This window comes from Myiozetetes cayanensis, unplaced genomic scaffold (assembly GCF_022539395.1).
Source record: "Myiozetetes cayanensis isolate MyiCay16 unplaced genomic scaffold, myiCay2020 scf182, whole genome shotgun sequence".
Lineage (NCBI taxonomy): Eukaryota > Metazoa > Chordata > Aves > Passeriformes > Tyrannidae > Myiozetetes > Myiozetetes cayanensis.
In genome coordinates this window covers 65,371-79,403 of record NW_026087392.1, presented here as the reverse complement: position 1 = coordinate 79,403, position 14,033 = coordinate 65,371, and the positions used below count along the sequence as shown (strand labels likewise).

Below are 14,033 nucleotides of genomic sequence, written 5' to 3'. Positions count from 1 at the left end.
GGGGTGTGGAATCCCCGTGGTGTGGGTGTGGGTGTGGGATCCCCGTGGTGTGGGTGTGGGTTCCCTCCGGGTGGGATCCCCGCGGGTGATTTCCCCCCGCAGGGATGAACAAGGGGGCGGTGCTGGCCGGGGTCATCGGCGCGCGGAAGCCGCACTACGACATCTGGGGCAACACCGTCAACGTGGCCAGCAGGATGGAGTCCACCGGAGTCATGGGCAACATCCAGGTGGGGGCAGGGAAAAACACCCGGGAGGGAATTCCGGCATCTTTGGGAAGGGGCTGGAAACCCGCAGGACGTCCCCGGGGAGTCGGGAGGGAAGGGATCTCAGAGCTCATCCCGGTCCAACCCCGGCACCTCCCGCTGTGCCAGGGGATCCAACCCGGCCTGGGACACTCCAGGGATCCAGGGGCAGCCACAGCTTCCCTGGGAATTCCAGCCCAGCCCCTCCACACCCTCCCAGGCTCTGGAAGGGGCTCCCAGCTCTCCCTGGATCCTTCCCTGCTCCAGCCTGGCCATTCCCAGCTCTCCCAGCCTGGATCCAGAGCCTGACATTGGATCCATGCCCAGCCCAACTCCTCTCTGGGAAGGAGTTCCGGGAACAAGGGGGGGTTCCCTGGGAATCTCGGCACTCAGGGAAGGGTCTCCCTTCCCCTTTCCCTGCCTTTTCCATCCCCACATTCCTTAAAATCCCTCTGAGTGGATTCAGAGTGCCCTTTATCCCAGACTCCCAGCATGGTTTGGGTGGGAAGGGATTTTCAGGATGATCCCATTCCATGTTCAGGGACACCTCCCGCTGTCCCAGGGGATCCAGCCCGGCCTCGGGACACTCCAGGGATCCAGGGGCAGCCACAGCTTCCCTGGGAATTCCAGCCCATCCCATCCCAAACCGCCTCCCCCCGGGGCTGGGTAGACCTGTTGCCCCACCCGCTCCCGCCCTTCCCACCAGCGAAACCTTCCTGTTCTCCCCCCCCTTTTCCCACCTTTTCCCGCTGTCCTGCCCGCCTTTTCCCGCTGTTCCCACCCCCCCGCAGGTGGTGGAGGACACGCAGCTCATCCTCAAGGAATTCGGGTTCCGCTTCGTGCGCCGCGGGGCCGTTTACGTCAAGGGCAAGGGGGACCTGCTCACCTTTTTCCTCAAGGGACGGGAAAAGACGGGATATTCCGACAGTGGATCCTCCGTGCCCCTGCCCCACCAGGTCCTGGACAATTCCTGACCGGGAAAAACCCGGAAAAAACGGGATATTCCTCCTCCGTGCCCCTGCCCCACCAGGTCCTGGACAATTCCTGACCGGGAAAAACCGGGATTTTCCTCCTCCCTGCCCCTGCCCCACCAGGTCCTGGACAATTCCTGACCGTCCCAAACCGGGAAAACCCGCCCCGTCATCCCCCCCAAACACACACAAATAAATCGGGAATGTCCGTCCCGCCGGGATCCCACAGCAAACTCCACCCCCTCCATCCCATCCCAAGCTCGGCACGGCCCTTCCCGAGCCGCCTTTTTGTTTTTTTTCCCGGGAATGCCGGGAGATGCACGCGCTCAGGGATGGGCGGGAAGGCTCCGCGGCTCCTCCTCCCGTGGGATTGGATTGGAAGTGGGAATTCCCGCCCCGCTTTCCATCGGGAATGCACCCGGGATTTGCTGTCCCTTCGTGCTCCCCCCTTGGATTGGGGAATTCGGGAATCCGGGAGAGACGCTGGGGGTGTTTTCCAGAGGGAAATCCACGGGGTGGTTTGAGTGTTCCCGGCGTTCCCATCCCGGGAATTGCAGGGGGTGGGAGGGGAAAAAGGGGCCGGTTGGGATCGGGGAGTGCTTGGAATTAAAAGCAGTGGGAATTCCAAAGGGTGATTCCCGGCCTCGTTTGTCCTGGAAGGAGGGGGGCAATTGGATACCGGGAAGGCTCCTCTGCTTTTCCAAGGGGATGTTGTTGGGTTTGGAGGGATCCTGGGATGGGAGGGGAGGGGCGGGAAGGGGCCTCAAATAGTTTATCCCATTCCATGGGCAGGGACAATTCCCGCTGTGCCAGGGGATCCAACCCGGCCTGGGACACTGCAGGGATCCAGGGGCAGCCACAGCTTCCCTGGGAATTCCAGCCCAGCCAGGAATCCCTTCCCAGTCTCCCACCCCAATCTTTCCCAGTGGGAAGCCATTCCCTGTGTCCTGCCATTCCAGGCCCTGATCCCAAATCCCTCTCCAGCTCTCCTGGAGCCTCTGCAGGCTCTGGAAGCGGCTCCAAAGTTTTCCTGGAGTTTGTTTTTTCCCTTTAATCCCATGGAATCACATCCCATGGGATTTGTCTCCTGAAAAAACCCAGCCTGGAGCCATCCCAGTTCCAGGGAATCCTGGAATTCCAGCCTGGTTTGGGTGGGAAGGGATTTTAAGGATCATCCCATTCCAACCCCGACACCTCCCGCTCTCCCAGGTCGCTCCAAAGGGAATCCCAGGGCTGGGACATCCCAGAAAACCTTGGCAAATCCCATGGATTCAGATTCCCAAGCTCCACCAGCAGGAGTGGGTGGAGTTACAAATCCCTGGAATCCAAGGAGTTACAAATCCTTGGAATTGCCGCTTTTCCATCCCAAGGTTCCCCTTTTGGAACAGATTTTCCAGTCAGGATGAGGAGATTCCTTAATTATGGAATTATTAATTATGGAATTATTGACTAGGGAATTATTAATTATGGAATTATTATAGAAAGGGGTTTTTTTTCCTGTGCTTTATCCCACTGGGAAAAAACCCTGGGAAAAAGCAGGGAGTGGAGAAAAAGCTCCCAAGGATCCCCTTTTATTCCACGTGGAATTTAAGGAAAACCGGGAATTTTTGAGGGGGGAAAACAAAAACAGAGTTTTGGGTTTTTTTTCTTTCCTTGAAATTTCCTTGAATTTTGGGAATGGGAAACTTGGGTGGAAAACCAGGAAGGGGATCATTTTTTTTTTGGGAATGAACTCCCCATGCTCCCTTGTTTTTTTTAGGAATGATTCCACTACTCCTTTTTTTTTTTGGGAATGAACTCCCCGTGCTCCCTTCTTTTTTTTTTTTTGGGAATGCTGGGGGGGGAGAGAGCGCAGGGAAAGCCGATCCATGTGGGTGTCATTCCCAAACTGCAGAAATCCCGGAATTCCGACACCGTTTCCCGCTCCAAATCCCAGATTTTTTTGTCCACAACTGGGAATTCCGTGGCACAAACCAACAACGAGGGAGACGCTCCGAGATCCCGAGAGGAGAGGAGGAAAACGCTGCCGATCCATGGAAAAGGCGGAGCGGGAAGGGGGTCGGGAGGGCTGCAGAATTCCCGGCCGGATTCCGGAGGGGGCTCAGGGAGCTCCGGTGAGGCTCTGGAATGCCCTGTGGAGCGCCACGGTCCGGAACAGCTCCGAGTGCTGCTCTGCCTGCGCCGCCAGCGCCGCTGGAGCCTCCGCTGGGAGACGGGAATTCCGTGGGAATCAGGGTTGGGAAAAGAGCTCCGAGGTCATCCAGCCCCAACCCTGGATCCAACCCGGCCCGTGGGGCTGATCCCACATCCAGAGTGTCCCTAAAAACCTCCAGGGATGGGGAATCCACCCCTGCTGGGGCTGGACAGCCCTTTCCATGCGGGAATCATTCCCAAGATCCCACCTGCCCCTCCCCTGGCCCAGCTGGAGGCCGTTCCCTCTCCCTCCTGGCCCTTCTTCCCTGGGAATTGGGGAATTCCTGAGAATTCCTGACGGGGGGTTCTGGAGAGCTGGGACAGTGCCAGGATGGCCCAGAATCCTTAGGGATGGCTCAGGATGGAAAATCCCTCTGGAATTCCGGAGTCCAACCAGCCCAGGCCAGCCCTGCCCCGTGTGCCCAAGGGCCACATCCCCAGGGATTGGGAATCCCTGCAGGGATTGGGAATCCAGCCCTGCCCTGGGAAGTTCATTCCAGTGCCTGACAGCCCTTTCCAGGCGGGAATTGCTCCCAATATTCCCTCTCCTCCTGCCCCTTCTTCCCTGGGAATTGAGGACACCCCCCCTGGCTCCCCATTCCCGGCAGGGAATTCCAGAGTGGGAAAAGCCCCCCTAGATCCATTTCCCAACCCCCCCAATCCCAAGGGATCCCGGGAAGTGCCAACTCACGGGAGCAGGACACGGCCACGTCCGTGGGGAGGCTCCGGCAGGGATCCCGGTACAGGAGCCGGGCCTGGAACGGGAAATTCCCGCTGTTCCTGGCCAGGCTGTAGCGGAACTTCAGGAGGTTGCAGAGGGAATTCCGCTGGGGAATCCCTTGGATCCAGTCGGAGAAGCGTTCCTGGGGGGAGCAGGGATGGAGATTGGGATGGGAGAGCGGGAATAGCAGGAAAGGATTCCCAAGTGGGAAGGGAAGGAATGAACTTCCCAGGGCAGGGGGGGATTCCCAATCCCTGCAGGGATTCCCAATCCCTGGGATTGGGACATGAGGACACGGATTCCTGGCAGGGCTGGGAATGGTTGGACTGAGGATTCCAGAGGGATTTTCCAGCCTCAATCATTCCATGATTCACCTCCCACTGTGCCAGGGGATCCAACCCGGCCTGGGACACTGCAGGGATCCAGGGGCAGCCACAGCTTCCCTGGGAATTCCAGCCCAGCCGGGAATCCCTTCCCAATCTCCCACCCCAATCTCCCCTTTCCCAGTGGGAAGCCATTCCCTGTGTCCTGCCATTCCAGGCCCTGATCCCAAATCCCTCTCCAGCTCTCCTGGAGCCCCTGCAGGCTCTGGAAGGGGCTCCCAGCTCTCCCTGGATCCTTCCCTGCTCCAGCCTGGCCATTCCCAGCTCTCCCATTTTCCCCTCTCCCCCTCCCTGTGGAATTCCAGACCCCTCCCAACTCTCCCAGGAGGGTCTGGGATCCCAAACATTGCCAAGCACCTGGAATTGCTCAGCCTGGAATCTCCTTCCCACGAATCCGTTGAGGTGCTGGCAGAGCAGACCCAGGAAGCGCCGGAGATCCCTGGGCAGGAATTCCCGGGAAAGCCTCTCCAGGGGGATGAAGGCGGGGATGGAATGGCGCTGGATCCGGAGCTCGGGAAGCGCCTGCAGCTCCAGGTGGAAGGAATCCAGCTGGGAATTCTCGTAGGAAGTGCTGAGGGTCAGGAAAACCCCCCGCTTGGAGAGCTTCCCGCTGATCCCTGGGAATGGGGAATGACAGGGAATGACAGGGAATGAGGGCTGGGAGAGCTCCCCAGGGATCCCTGGGAACAGGGAATGCCAGAATGAACCTCCCCGTTCCCAAAATAAATGCCCAATTACCAAATTAACTTCCCAATTCCCAAATGAACTTCCCAATTCTGAAATGAACCTCCCAATTCCCAAAATAAATGAAAAATTCCCAAATTTACCCACCCAATTCCCAAAGTAAATTCCCAGTTTCCAAATTGCCCTCCCAATTCCCAATTTAACCCCCCAATTCCCAAATGAACCTCCCAATTCCCAAAATAAATGAAAAATTCCCAAAGTTACCCCCCAATTCCCAAATTATGCTCCCAATTCCCAAATGAACCTCCCAATTCCCAAATTACCCTCCCAATTCCAGAATTTCCTGCCTAATTCCCAAATTTCCTGCCCAATTCCCAAATTCCCCTCCCAATTCCCAAATTATCCTCCCAATTCCAGAATTCCCCTCCCAATTCCCAAGGAAAGCTCCCAATTCCCAAATTCCCCTCCCAATTCCCAAATTTCCCACCCAATTCCCAAATTTCCCACCCAATTCCCAAATTTCACGCCCAATTCCCAAATTTCCTGCCCAATTTCCAAATTACCCTCCCATTTCCCAAGGAAACTTCCCAATTCCCAAATTTAACCTCCCAATTCCCAATTTAACCTCCCAATTCCCAAATTATCCTCCCAATTCCAAATTTCCCTCCCAATTCCTAAAGTAAATTCCCAGTTCCCAAATTGCCCTCCCAATTCCCAATTTATGCTCCCAATTCCCAAATGAACCTCCCAATTCCAAAATTTCCCTCCCAATTCCCAATTTACCCTCCCAATTCCCAAAGTAAATTCCCAGTTCCCAAATTTCCCTCCCAATTCCCAAATGAACCTCCCAATTCCCAAATGAACCTCCCAATTCCCAAATTTACCTCTCAATTCCCAAATTTACTGCCCAATTCCCAAATTACCCTCCCAATTCCCAAGGAAACCCCCTAATTTCCAAATTACCCTCCCCATTCCCAAATTTCCCTCCCAATTCCCAAATTACCTTCCCCATTCCCAAAATAACCCCCCAGTTCCCAAATTAACCTCCCAATTCCCAAGGAAAACTCCCCAATTCCCAAAGTAAATGCCCAATTCCCAAATTTCCCACCCAATTCCCAGGAATTCCCCCAGACCCCCTGGGAAATCAAAGCAATTCCCACTTTCCCAGCACTCTCAGCCTCCCAAACCTTCCCTTTTCCCAGGAAAAATCTCCTTTTCCCAAAAATTCCTCCTGGAATTGTCACCTGTGAGGTGGAAAAGCCGGAGCAGGGCCCGGAGGCTCCGGATCCGCCATTCCAGGACATCCCGAGGGTCGGGAGGGGTCGGATCCGAATCTGAATCCGGAGCCGTTCCCGCTTTTCCCGGCGCCTGAAAAAATCCGGGAGAGGTCACTGAAAAATCCTGGAAAAGGAACATCCCAGATTATCCCAAGCTTTGGATACTCCCAGGGGATGGACACAGCCCTGAGATTTCCTGGGAAAAGCCGCTCCCAGAAATCCCAGAAATCCCAGAAACCCCAGAAAAGGAACATCCCAGATTATCCCAAGCCTTGGATATTCCCAGGGGATGGAGCAGCCCTGAGATTTCCCGGGAAAAGCCGCTCCCAAAATCCCCACAAATCCCCACAAATCCCGGAAAAGGAACATCCCAGATTATCCCAAACTTTGGATACTCCCAGGGGATGGAAAACAGCCGTGATTTCCCAGGAAAAGCCGCTCCCAAAATCCCAGAAAAGGAACATCCCGGATTATCCCAAGCCTTGGATATTCCCAGGGGATGGAGCAGCCGTGATTTCCCAGGAAAAGCCGCTCCCAAAATCCCGGAATTCCCAGAAATCCCAGTTTTTCCCCACCTGTTTTTCCAGGCGCTCCAGCTTTTCCCGCAGCCGATCCCGCCGGAGCCGCAATTCCCGAGCCCGGGAGCGCAGCCGGAACTCCCGCGATTCCCGACGATCCCGGAGCTCCTGATCCCGGAATTCCAACCCCTCCCGGCGCTCCAGGGATTCCAGCTGGGCCAGCACCCCTGGGGGGGAAAAAGAGGGAATTCCAGGTTGGGAATTCTGGGCCCAAAGGAGAGCCTGGAATGGATTTTCCAAGGGGGGAAAGGGCAGGGAAAAGCAGGACACATTCCAGGAAATTCCAGGTGGGAATTCCATCCCCAGGGAGCACCTGGAATGGCTTTTTCCAGTGGGAAGAGGGCAGGGAATGGGAGGTTTTTATGGAATTCACGTGGCTGGATTTTTGGGAATAATGACCAACATTCCTGGCAGGACACATTCCAGGCAATTCCAGAGGGGAATTCCATCCCCAGGGGAAAGCAGGACACGTTCCAGGCAATTCCAGGTTGGGAATTCCGACCCTGGAATGTTTAAATCCCCCCCAGACTCACCCAGAGAGGATTCCTGTTTCCCTCCTTCCTCCTTCCCAAGCTCCATTCCTTGGGAAAATCCTTATGGAAAACTTCCCTCTCCTTCTCCTGCTGCTCCAAATCCTCCTGGAGAGATCCCAGGGATCCAGAGGCTGGAAAAGAGATGGAGTTGGGAGGGAAATTTGGGAAGGGTCCCAGGGATGGGACAAGGAAATACCCCCCTTGAGGGGCTGAGGGACCCCACAGACCCCCAAATTCCCCATGGACACCCTCCTCAAAACCCCCAAATTCCTCCCCCAAAACCCCCAAATTCCTCCCCCAAAACCCCCCAAATTCTCCCCAAACCCCCAAATTCCCCGGACTCCCCAAACGCCCCGAATTGCCCTGAGATTCCCCTCAGAATCCCCCAAACCCCCTTAAAACTCTACAGACCCCAAATCCTTAAATTCCCCACCAACCCCTCCTCAAATTCCCCAAATCTCCCCAAACCCCCAAAATTCCAAATCACCGCCCAGATTCCTGAATTCCCTCCAGATTCCCTGAGAAACCCCCCAAATTCCCCCAACCACCCACCCATCTCCTCTCCCACCTCAGGCTCGAATCTCCCGCCTCAGGCGCCGCCGGAAGTGCGTCATCACGCTCACCCCTTTGCCGTACAACAACATGGCGGCGCCCATTCCCCCATCTCTCCCTTTTTCCGTCGTTCCTTCCCTCCCTCTCTTCTTCCTTCCCTCCCTCCGCCCCTTCCCCTCCCGGCCATGGCGGGGCAGTCCCTGGTGCAGTACGTGGTGCTCCGCGGGGACCTGGCCCGCTCGTGGCCGCTGGGGGCCGTGGTGGCTCAGGGCTGCCACGCCGCGCTGGCCGCGGCCCACGCGTTCCGCGAGCACCCGGACACGGCGGCCTACCTGGAGAGGGGCGGCCACATGAGGACTGTCGTGCTAGAGGTGAGGGGACAGGGGGGGATGGCGACATGAGGGCCGTGGTGCTCGAGGTGAGGGGACATGGAGGGGAAGATGGGGTGGAGGACAGATGGGAGGGGAAGATGGGGAGGAGAGATGGAGGGATGATGGAGGGGAAGGAGAGATGGAGGGGAAGATGGGGGGAGGGATGGAGAGGATGATGGGGAGAGGGAGATGGAGAAGATGATGGAGGAAGAGGTGAGATGGAGAGGGATGATGGAGGGGAGAGGAATGAGAGGATGATGGAGGGATGATGGAGGTGAGGGGAGATAGAGGGGATGATGGGGGAAGGAGAGATGGGGGATGATGGAGGTGAGGGGAGATGGAGGAGATGATGGAGGGGGAGGGGCCATGAGGAGTGTGGTGCTGGAGGGGAGGGGAGATGGAGGCGAAGGGGGGGTAATGGGGGCTGTGAGAAACAATCTCTAAATATCCCCAATTTGTGAGAAACGGAGACTCAAAATATAATATATTATAATAATTTTATTATCATAACATCATTATTTTATTATATTACTAATTAATAGTTTATTATAATATCTAATAACATCATATTTTACTTGTTAATTAATAAATCTATTATTGTATTCTAATATAATACAAAGGGGAAGGGGGAAGGAGCTGGGCTCCTTATAATTATAATATGGTCATAATATAATTATATTACATTATAGTATATATTACATATGTTTTATAATATATTATATTCTATAATATAATTATAAAAATATTATTTTATAATATTTTATATTATTTAAAATATTATTTTATTTTGATATATAATATATATTTTAATATATACATATACTGAAAAAATAATGTAATTTTTAAATTGGAATTTATTTTATGGCAAAAGCAAAGATCGTGCTGGGTGGACAGACAGGAAACATTCCTGAGCCTGCCACACCTGACACAATTCCCAGGGAACGAGGGCCAGGAGGAGAGGGAATATTGGGGCAATTCCACTGGAAGAAGGCTGTCAGGCACTGGAATGAACTTCCCAGGGCAGGGCTGGATTCCCAATCCCTGCAGGGATTCCCAGTCCCTGGGGATGTGGCCCTTGGGCACACGGGGCAGGGCTGGCCTGGGCTGGTTGGACTCCGGAATTCCAGAGGGATTTTCCATCCTGAGCCATCCCTAAGGATTCTGGGCCATCCTGGCACTGTCCCAGCTCTCTCCACAATTCCCTGGTAGGAATTCTCAGGAGGTGGAGGGTCCCCAATTCCCAGGGAAGAAGGGCCAGGAGGGAGAGGGAATATTGGGAACAATTCCTGCATGGAAAGGGCTCTCCACCCCTGGAAGTGCTGGAATCCCATCCCTGGAAGTGCTGGAATCCCATCCCTGGAAGTGCTGGGATCCCATCCCTGCAGGGATTCCCAATTCCTGTGGATGTGGCACTTGGGGATCCTGCAATCCTGGGGAGGGGACACAGTTTGGGATCTCCACTCCAAGACACGGAGGGCACGGAGCGTTTCCAGGGAAAGGGATGGGATCAGGGAAGGGGCTGGAGCAGCGGGAATGGCTGAGGGAGCTGGGAAGGGGCTCATCCCAGGGAAAAGAGGGATCAGGAGGGAGCTTTTCCAGCCCCACAACTTCCTGCCAGGAGGGGGGAGCCGGGGGGGTGTCCCCAATTCCCAGGGAAGAAGGGCCAGGAGGAGAGGGAACGGCCTCCAGCTGGGCCAGGGGAGGGGCAGGTGGGATATTGGGAACAATTCCCACCTGGAAAGGGCTGGTCAGGCACTGGAATGAACTTCCCAGGGCAGGGCTGGATTCCCAATCCCTGCAGGGATTCCCAATCCCTGGGGATGTGGCCCTTGGGCACACAGGGCAGGGCTGGCCTGGGCAGTGCTGGGGGGAAGTTGGACTGATGATTCCAGAGGGATTTTCCAACCTGAGGATTCTGGGCCATCCTGGCACTGTCCCAGCTCTCTCCACAATTCCCTGGTAGGAATTTTCCAGAGGTGGAGGGTCCCCAATTCCCAGGGAAGAAGGGCCAGGAGGGAGAGGAAACGGCCCCCAGCTGTGCCAGGGGAGTGTGGATCTCAGTTGGACACTGGGAACAATTCCCATGTGGAATCCCCCCTGGGGGTCTCTCCCATCTCTCTCCCCCCGTTGTTCCCGCAGGCCCCGGACGAGGCGGCGCTGGCGGCGCTGGGGGCGACGCTGCGGGAGCTGCGCATCGACCACCGGGCCTGGACCGAGCTGCCCGAGGGCGTCCCCACCAGGCTGGCCCTGCGGCCCTACCCCCGGGAGCAGGTCCAGAGGCACCTCCGGGGGCTCAGGCTGCTCCACTGAATCCACCTGCACATGGAATTGTCGTCCCCACCGGGCTGGCCCTGCGGCCCTACCCCCGGGAGCAGGTCCAGAAACACCTCCGGGGGCTCAGGCTGCTCCACTGAATCCACCTGCACATGGAATTGTCGTCCCCACCGGGCTGGCCCTGCGGCCCTACCCCCGGGAGCAGGTCCAGAGGCACCTCCGGGGGCTCAGGCTGCTCCACTGAATCCACCTGCACATGGAATTGTCGTTCCCCAGCCCGGGGACACCGCGGACGGGTGGGAAGGGTTGGTTGGAATCCGGGATCCCGGAGGGATTTTCCAGGCTGAGCAATTCCATTAAAGGTGGGAACCTTTCCCCCCCAGCACTCCCTGCTTGGGAATCTCAGAGGTTGTGCCGGGTCTGGAATGGTCCCTGCTGGTTTTTAGGGATGAAGCTGCTCCAGGGATCCATGGAATTGTCATTCCCAGAGGGATTCCCCATCCCTGTGGATCTGGTGGCACTTGGGGACACCGGGGAGGGGTGGGAAGGGCCGGGCGGAATCCGGGATCCCAGAGGGATTTTCCAGGCTGAGCAATCCCATTAAAGGTGGGAATCTCCTTCCCCTCCCAACACTCTCAATCCCTGCTTGGAATCTTGGAGGTTGGAATGGTCCCTGCTGATTTTTAGGGATGAGTTTTCCTCCTGGTGGTTTAGGGATGAGTTTTCCCTCCTGCTTGGGAATCTCGGAGGTTGTGCCGGGTCTGGAATGGTCCCTGCTGGTTTTTAGGGATGAAGCTGCTCCAGTGATCCATGGAATTGTCATTCCCAAGGGATTCCCCATCCCTGTGGATCTGGTGGCACTTGGGGACACCGGGGAGGGGTGGGAAGGGCTGGTCGGACTCCGGGATCCCGGAGGGATTTTCCAAGCTGGACAATTCCATTCAAGGTGGGAATCTCCCTCCTGAACAATTCCAGGTGTTCCATTCAAGGTGGGAATCTCCCTCCTGACACAATCCCTGCTTGGGAATCTCAGAGGTTGTGCCGTGTTTGGAATCGTCCCTGCTGGTTTTTAGGGATGAAGCTGCTCCAGGGATCCACCTACAGCCTGGAATCCTCCCCGTTCCCACAGGAATTCCCCATCCCTGTGGATCTGGTGGCACTTGGGGACACCAGGGAGGGGTGGGAAGGGCCGGTCGGACTCCGGGATCCCGGAGGGATTTTCCAGGCTGGACAATTCCATTAAAGCTGGGAATCTCCTCCTCCCAACACTCTCAGTCCCTGCTTGGAATCTTGGAGGTTGGAATGGTCCCTGCTGGTTTTTAGGGATGAGTTTTTCCCTCCCTGCTGGTTTTTAGGGATGAGTTTTTCCCTCCCTGCTTGGGAATCTCGGAGGTTGTGCCGGGTCTGGAATCGTCCCTGCTGGTTTTTAGGGATGGAGCTGCTCCAGTGATCCATGGAATCGGCATTCCCGAGGGATTCCCCAGCCCGGGGACACCAGGGAGGGGTGGGAAGTGCCGGGCGCACTCCGGGATCCTGGAGGGATTTTCCAGGCTGAGCAATCCCATTCAAGGTGGGAATCTCCCTCCTGAACAATTCCAGGTGTTCCATTCAAGGTGGGAATCTCCCTCCTGACACAATCCCTGCTTGGGAATCTTGGAGGTTGTGCCGTGTTTGGAATCGTCCCTGCTGGTTTTTAGGGATGAGTTTTCCTCCCTGCTTGGGAATCTCGGAGGTTGTGCCGGGTCTGGAATGGTCCCTGCTGGTTTTTAGGGATGAACCAAACCCTCCCCCCGTTTCCTTTTTTTTAAAACCCCTCCTTTTTTTCTCCTTCCCCCTAAAAAGTATTGCAGGGTTTTTTATTTTTAACTCCCTCCCCCCCTCGTCAAAAAAAAAAAAAATCCGCGTTTTTTTCCTTTTTCTTCCTTTTTTTCCTTTTTCCTTTTTACTTTTGTCCTTTTTGCCTTTTTCTTTTTCCTTTTTCTCTTTCTTTTTGTCTTTTTTGTCCTTTTTTCTTTTTCCGTTTTTTGTCTTTCCTTTTGCCTTTTTTCTGTTTCCTTTTTTGGCCTTTTTTTCCCTTTTTCCCTTTTTGTCTTTTTTGGCCTTTTTTTTCCTTTTCTTTTTCCTTTTTTTGCTTCTTTCTCTTTGTCTTTTTCCTTTTTGCCCTTTTTTCTTGTCTCTTTTTTTCCTTTTTCTTTGTCTTTTTCTTTTGCCTTTTTTGTCCTTTTTCTCTTTTTCTTTTTGTCCTTTTTTTTTCCTTTGTTTGTCCTTTTTCCTTTTTCTTTTGTCTTTTTTTGGCCTTTTTTTTCTTTTCTTTTTCCTTTTTTTGTCTTTTTTTGTCTTTTTTTGCCCTTTTTTCCCTTTTTTCCCTTTTTTCCTTTTTTTTGGTCTTTTTTATTGCTTTTTTCCCTCCTTTTCCACATCGGTCCCGCCCCTCCCTTTGTTGGTTTTCTTTTTTTTTTTAATTATTATTTTGGGGGTTTTTTTGGGCTTTTTTTTTGTTGTTTTTAAGTCCTGGAAGGGCAGAAAAATTGGGGAAAAAAAAAAAAGGGTGGAAAAGGAGGGTTTTTTTGTTGTTTGGTGAGTCCTGGACTGTTCCCTTGGGATCTGAGGGACACCAGGAGAGATGGGGATGGTTGGGAATGTCCCACATCCAGAAAAAATGGGATTGAGGGAGAACAATCTCCCCCACCCTGAGGCCCCTCCAGCTCAATTTTTTGGGGGAATTTCCCTCATCCTGAGGGTCCTCCAACCCTTTTTTTTTAGGAGGAATCTCCCCCACCCTGAGGCCCTTCCAGCTCAATTTTTGGGGGGGAATTTCCCCCACCCTAAGGCCCCTCCAGCCCTGGTTTTTGGGGGAATTTCCCCCATCCTGAGGGCACTCCAGCTGGTTTTTTTGGGTTTTTTTTTAGGGGGAATCTCCCCCACCCTGAAGACCCCTGGGATCTGCTGCCATTCCAGATCCAGCCCTTCCTGCTCCCCATTCCCTGATTAATTCCCAGCTCCCATTCCCAGCACACAGACCCCTGGGATCTGCTGCCAGCCCTTTTCCCCTTTTTCCCCCTTTCCCCCCTTTTTCCTCCCTTTTCCCCCCTTTTTTCCCCCTTTCCCCCCTTTTTTCTCCTTTCCCCCCCTTTTCCCCCTTTTTTCTCCTTTTCCCCCTTTTTTCCCCTTTTTCCTCCCTTTTCCCCCCTTTTTTCCCCTTTCCCCCCTTCCCCCCTTTTTCCCCTTTATCCCATTTTCCCTTTTTCTCCCCT

The 14,033-nt window shown here is 54.5% G+C and overlaps 3 protein-coding genes across 9 annotated transcripts; 2 read left to right on the top strand and 1 right to left on the bottom strand.

Moving 5' to 3' along the window:
- The first annotated feature begins 58 nt into the window (after window positions 1-58).
- ADCY3 (adenylate cyclase 3) lies at window positions 59-1,798 on the top strand. Of its 2 annotated transcripts, none has more exons than XR_007628731.1 (3): window positions 59-227; window positions 1,034-1,272; window positions 1,337-1,796. XR_007628731.1 is itself a non-coding variant. In XM_050313385.1 (3 exons), exons 1-3 carry the CDS (start codon window positions 105-107, stop codon window positions 1,288-1,290), a joined length of 306 nt encoding a protein of 101 aa, XP_050169342.1. In that variant the 5' UTR covers window positions 59-104; the 3' UTR covers window positions 1,291-1,798. The 2 variants fall into 2 exon arrangements, 1 of the variants encoding a protein (XP_050169342.1); XM_050313385.1 differs by having other exon boundaries at window positions 1,034-1,198; window positions 1,273-1,798.
- A 982-nt stretch (window positions 1,799-2,780) lies between these two features.
- Window positions 2,781-8,642, bottom strand: CENPO (centromere protein O). Of its 2 annotated transcripts, none has more exons than XM_050313377.1 (7): window positions 8,467-8,642; window positions 7,583-7,713; window positions 7,047-7,216; window positions 6,439-6,562; window positions 4,868-5,127; window positions 4,098-4,269; window positions 2,781-3,418 (listed from the first exon to the last, which is right to left on the bottom strand). In XM_050313377.1, the coding sequence occupies exons 2-7, from the start codon at window positions 7,626-7,628 to the stop codon at window positions 3,315-3,317; spliced, it is 876 nt and encodes a 291-aa protein (XP_050169334.1). In that variant the 5' UTR covers window positions 7,629-7,713; window positions 8,467-8,642; the 3' UTR covers window positions 2,781-3,314. The 2 variants fall into 2 exon arrangements, with proteins under 2 accessions (XP_050169334.1, XP_050169335.1); XM_050313378.1 differs by lacking the exon at window positions 8,467-8,642 and adding an exon at window positions 8,151-8,179.
- On the top strand, window positions 8,287-11,418 carry PTRHD1 (peptidyl-tRNA hydrolase domain containing 1). Of its 5 annotated transcripts, XM_050313384.1 has the most exons (5): window positions 8,287-8,505; window positions 10,645-10,776; window positions 10,881-10,925; window positions 11,030-11,141; window positions 11,386-11,418. In XM_050313384.1, exons 1-3 carry the CDS (start codon window positions 8,320-8,322, stop codon window positions 10,917-10,919), a joined length of 357 nt encoding a protein of 118 aa, XP_050169341.1. In that variant the 5' UTR covers window positions 8,287-8,319; the 3' UTR covers window positions 10,920-10,925; window positions 11,030-11,141; window positions 11,386-11,418. The 5 variants fall into 5 exon arrangements, with proteins under 5 accessions (XP_050169341.1, XP_050169337.1, XP_050169340.1 ...); XM_050313380.1 differs by having other exon boundaries at window positions 10,881-11,141; XM_050313383.1 differs by lacking the exon at window positions 10,881-10,925 and having other exon boundaries at window positions 10,645-10,880; window positions 10,985-11,141.
- Window positions 11,419-14,033: the final 2,615 nt, after the last annotated feature.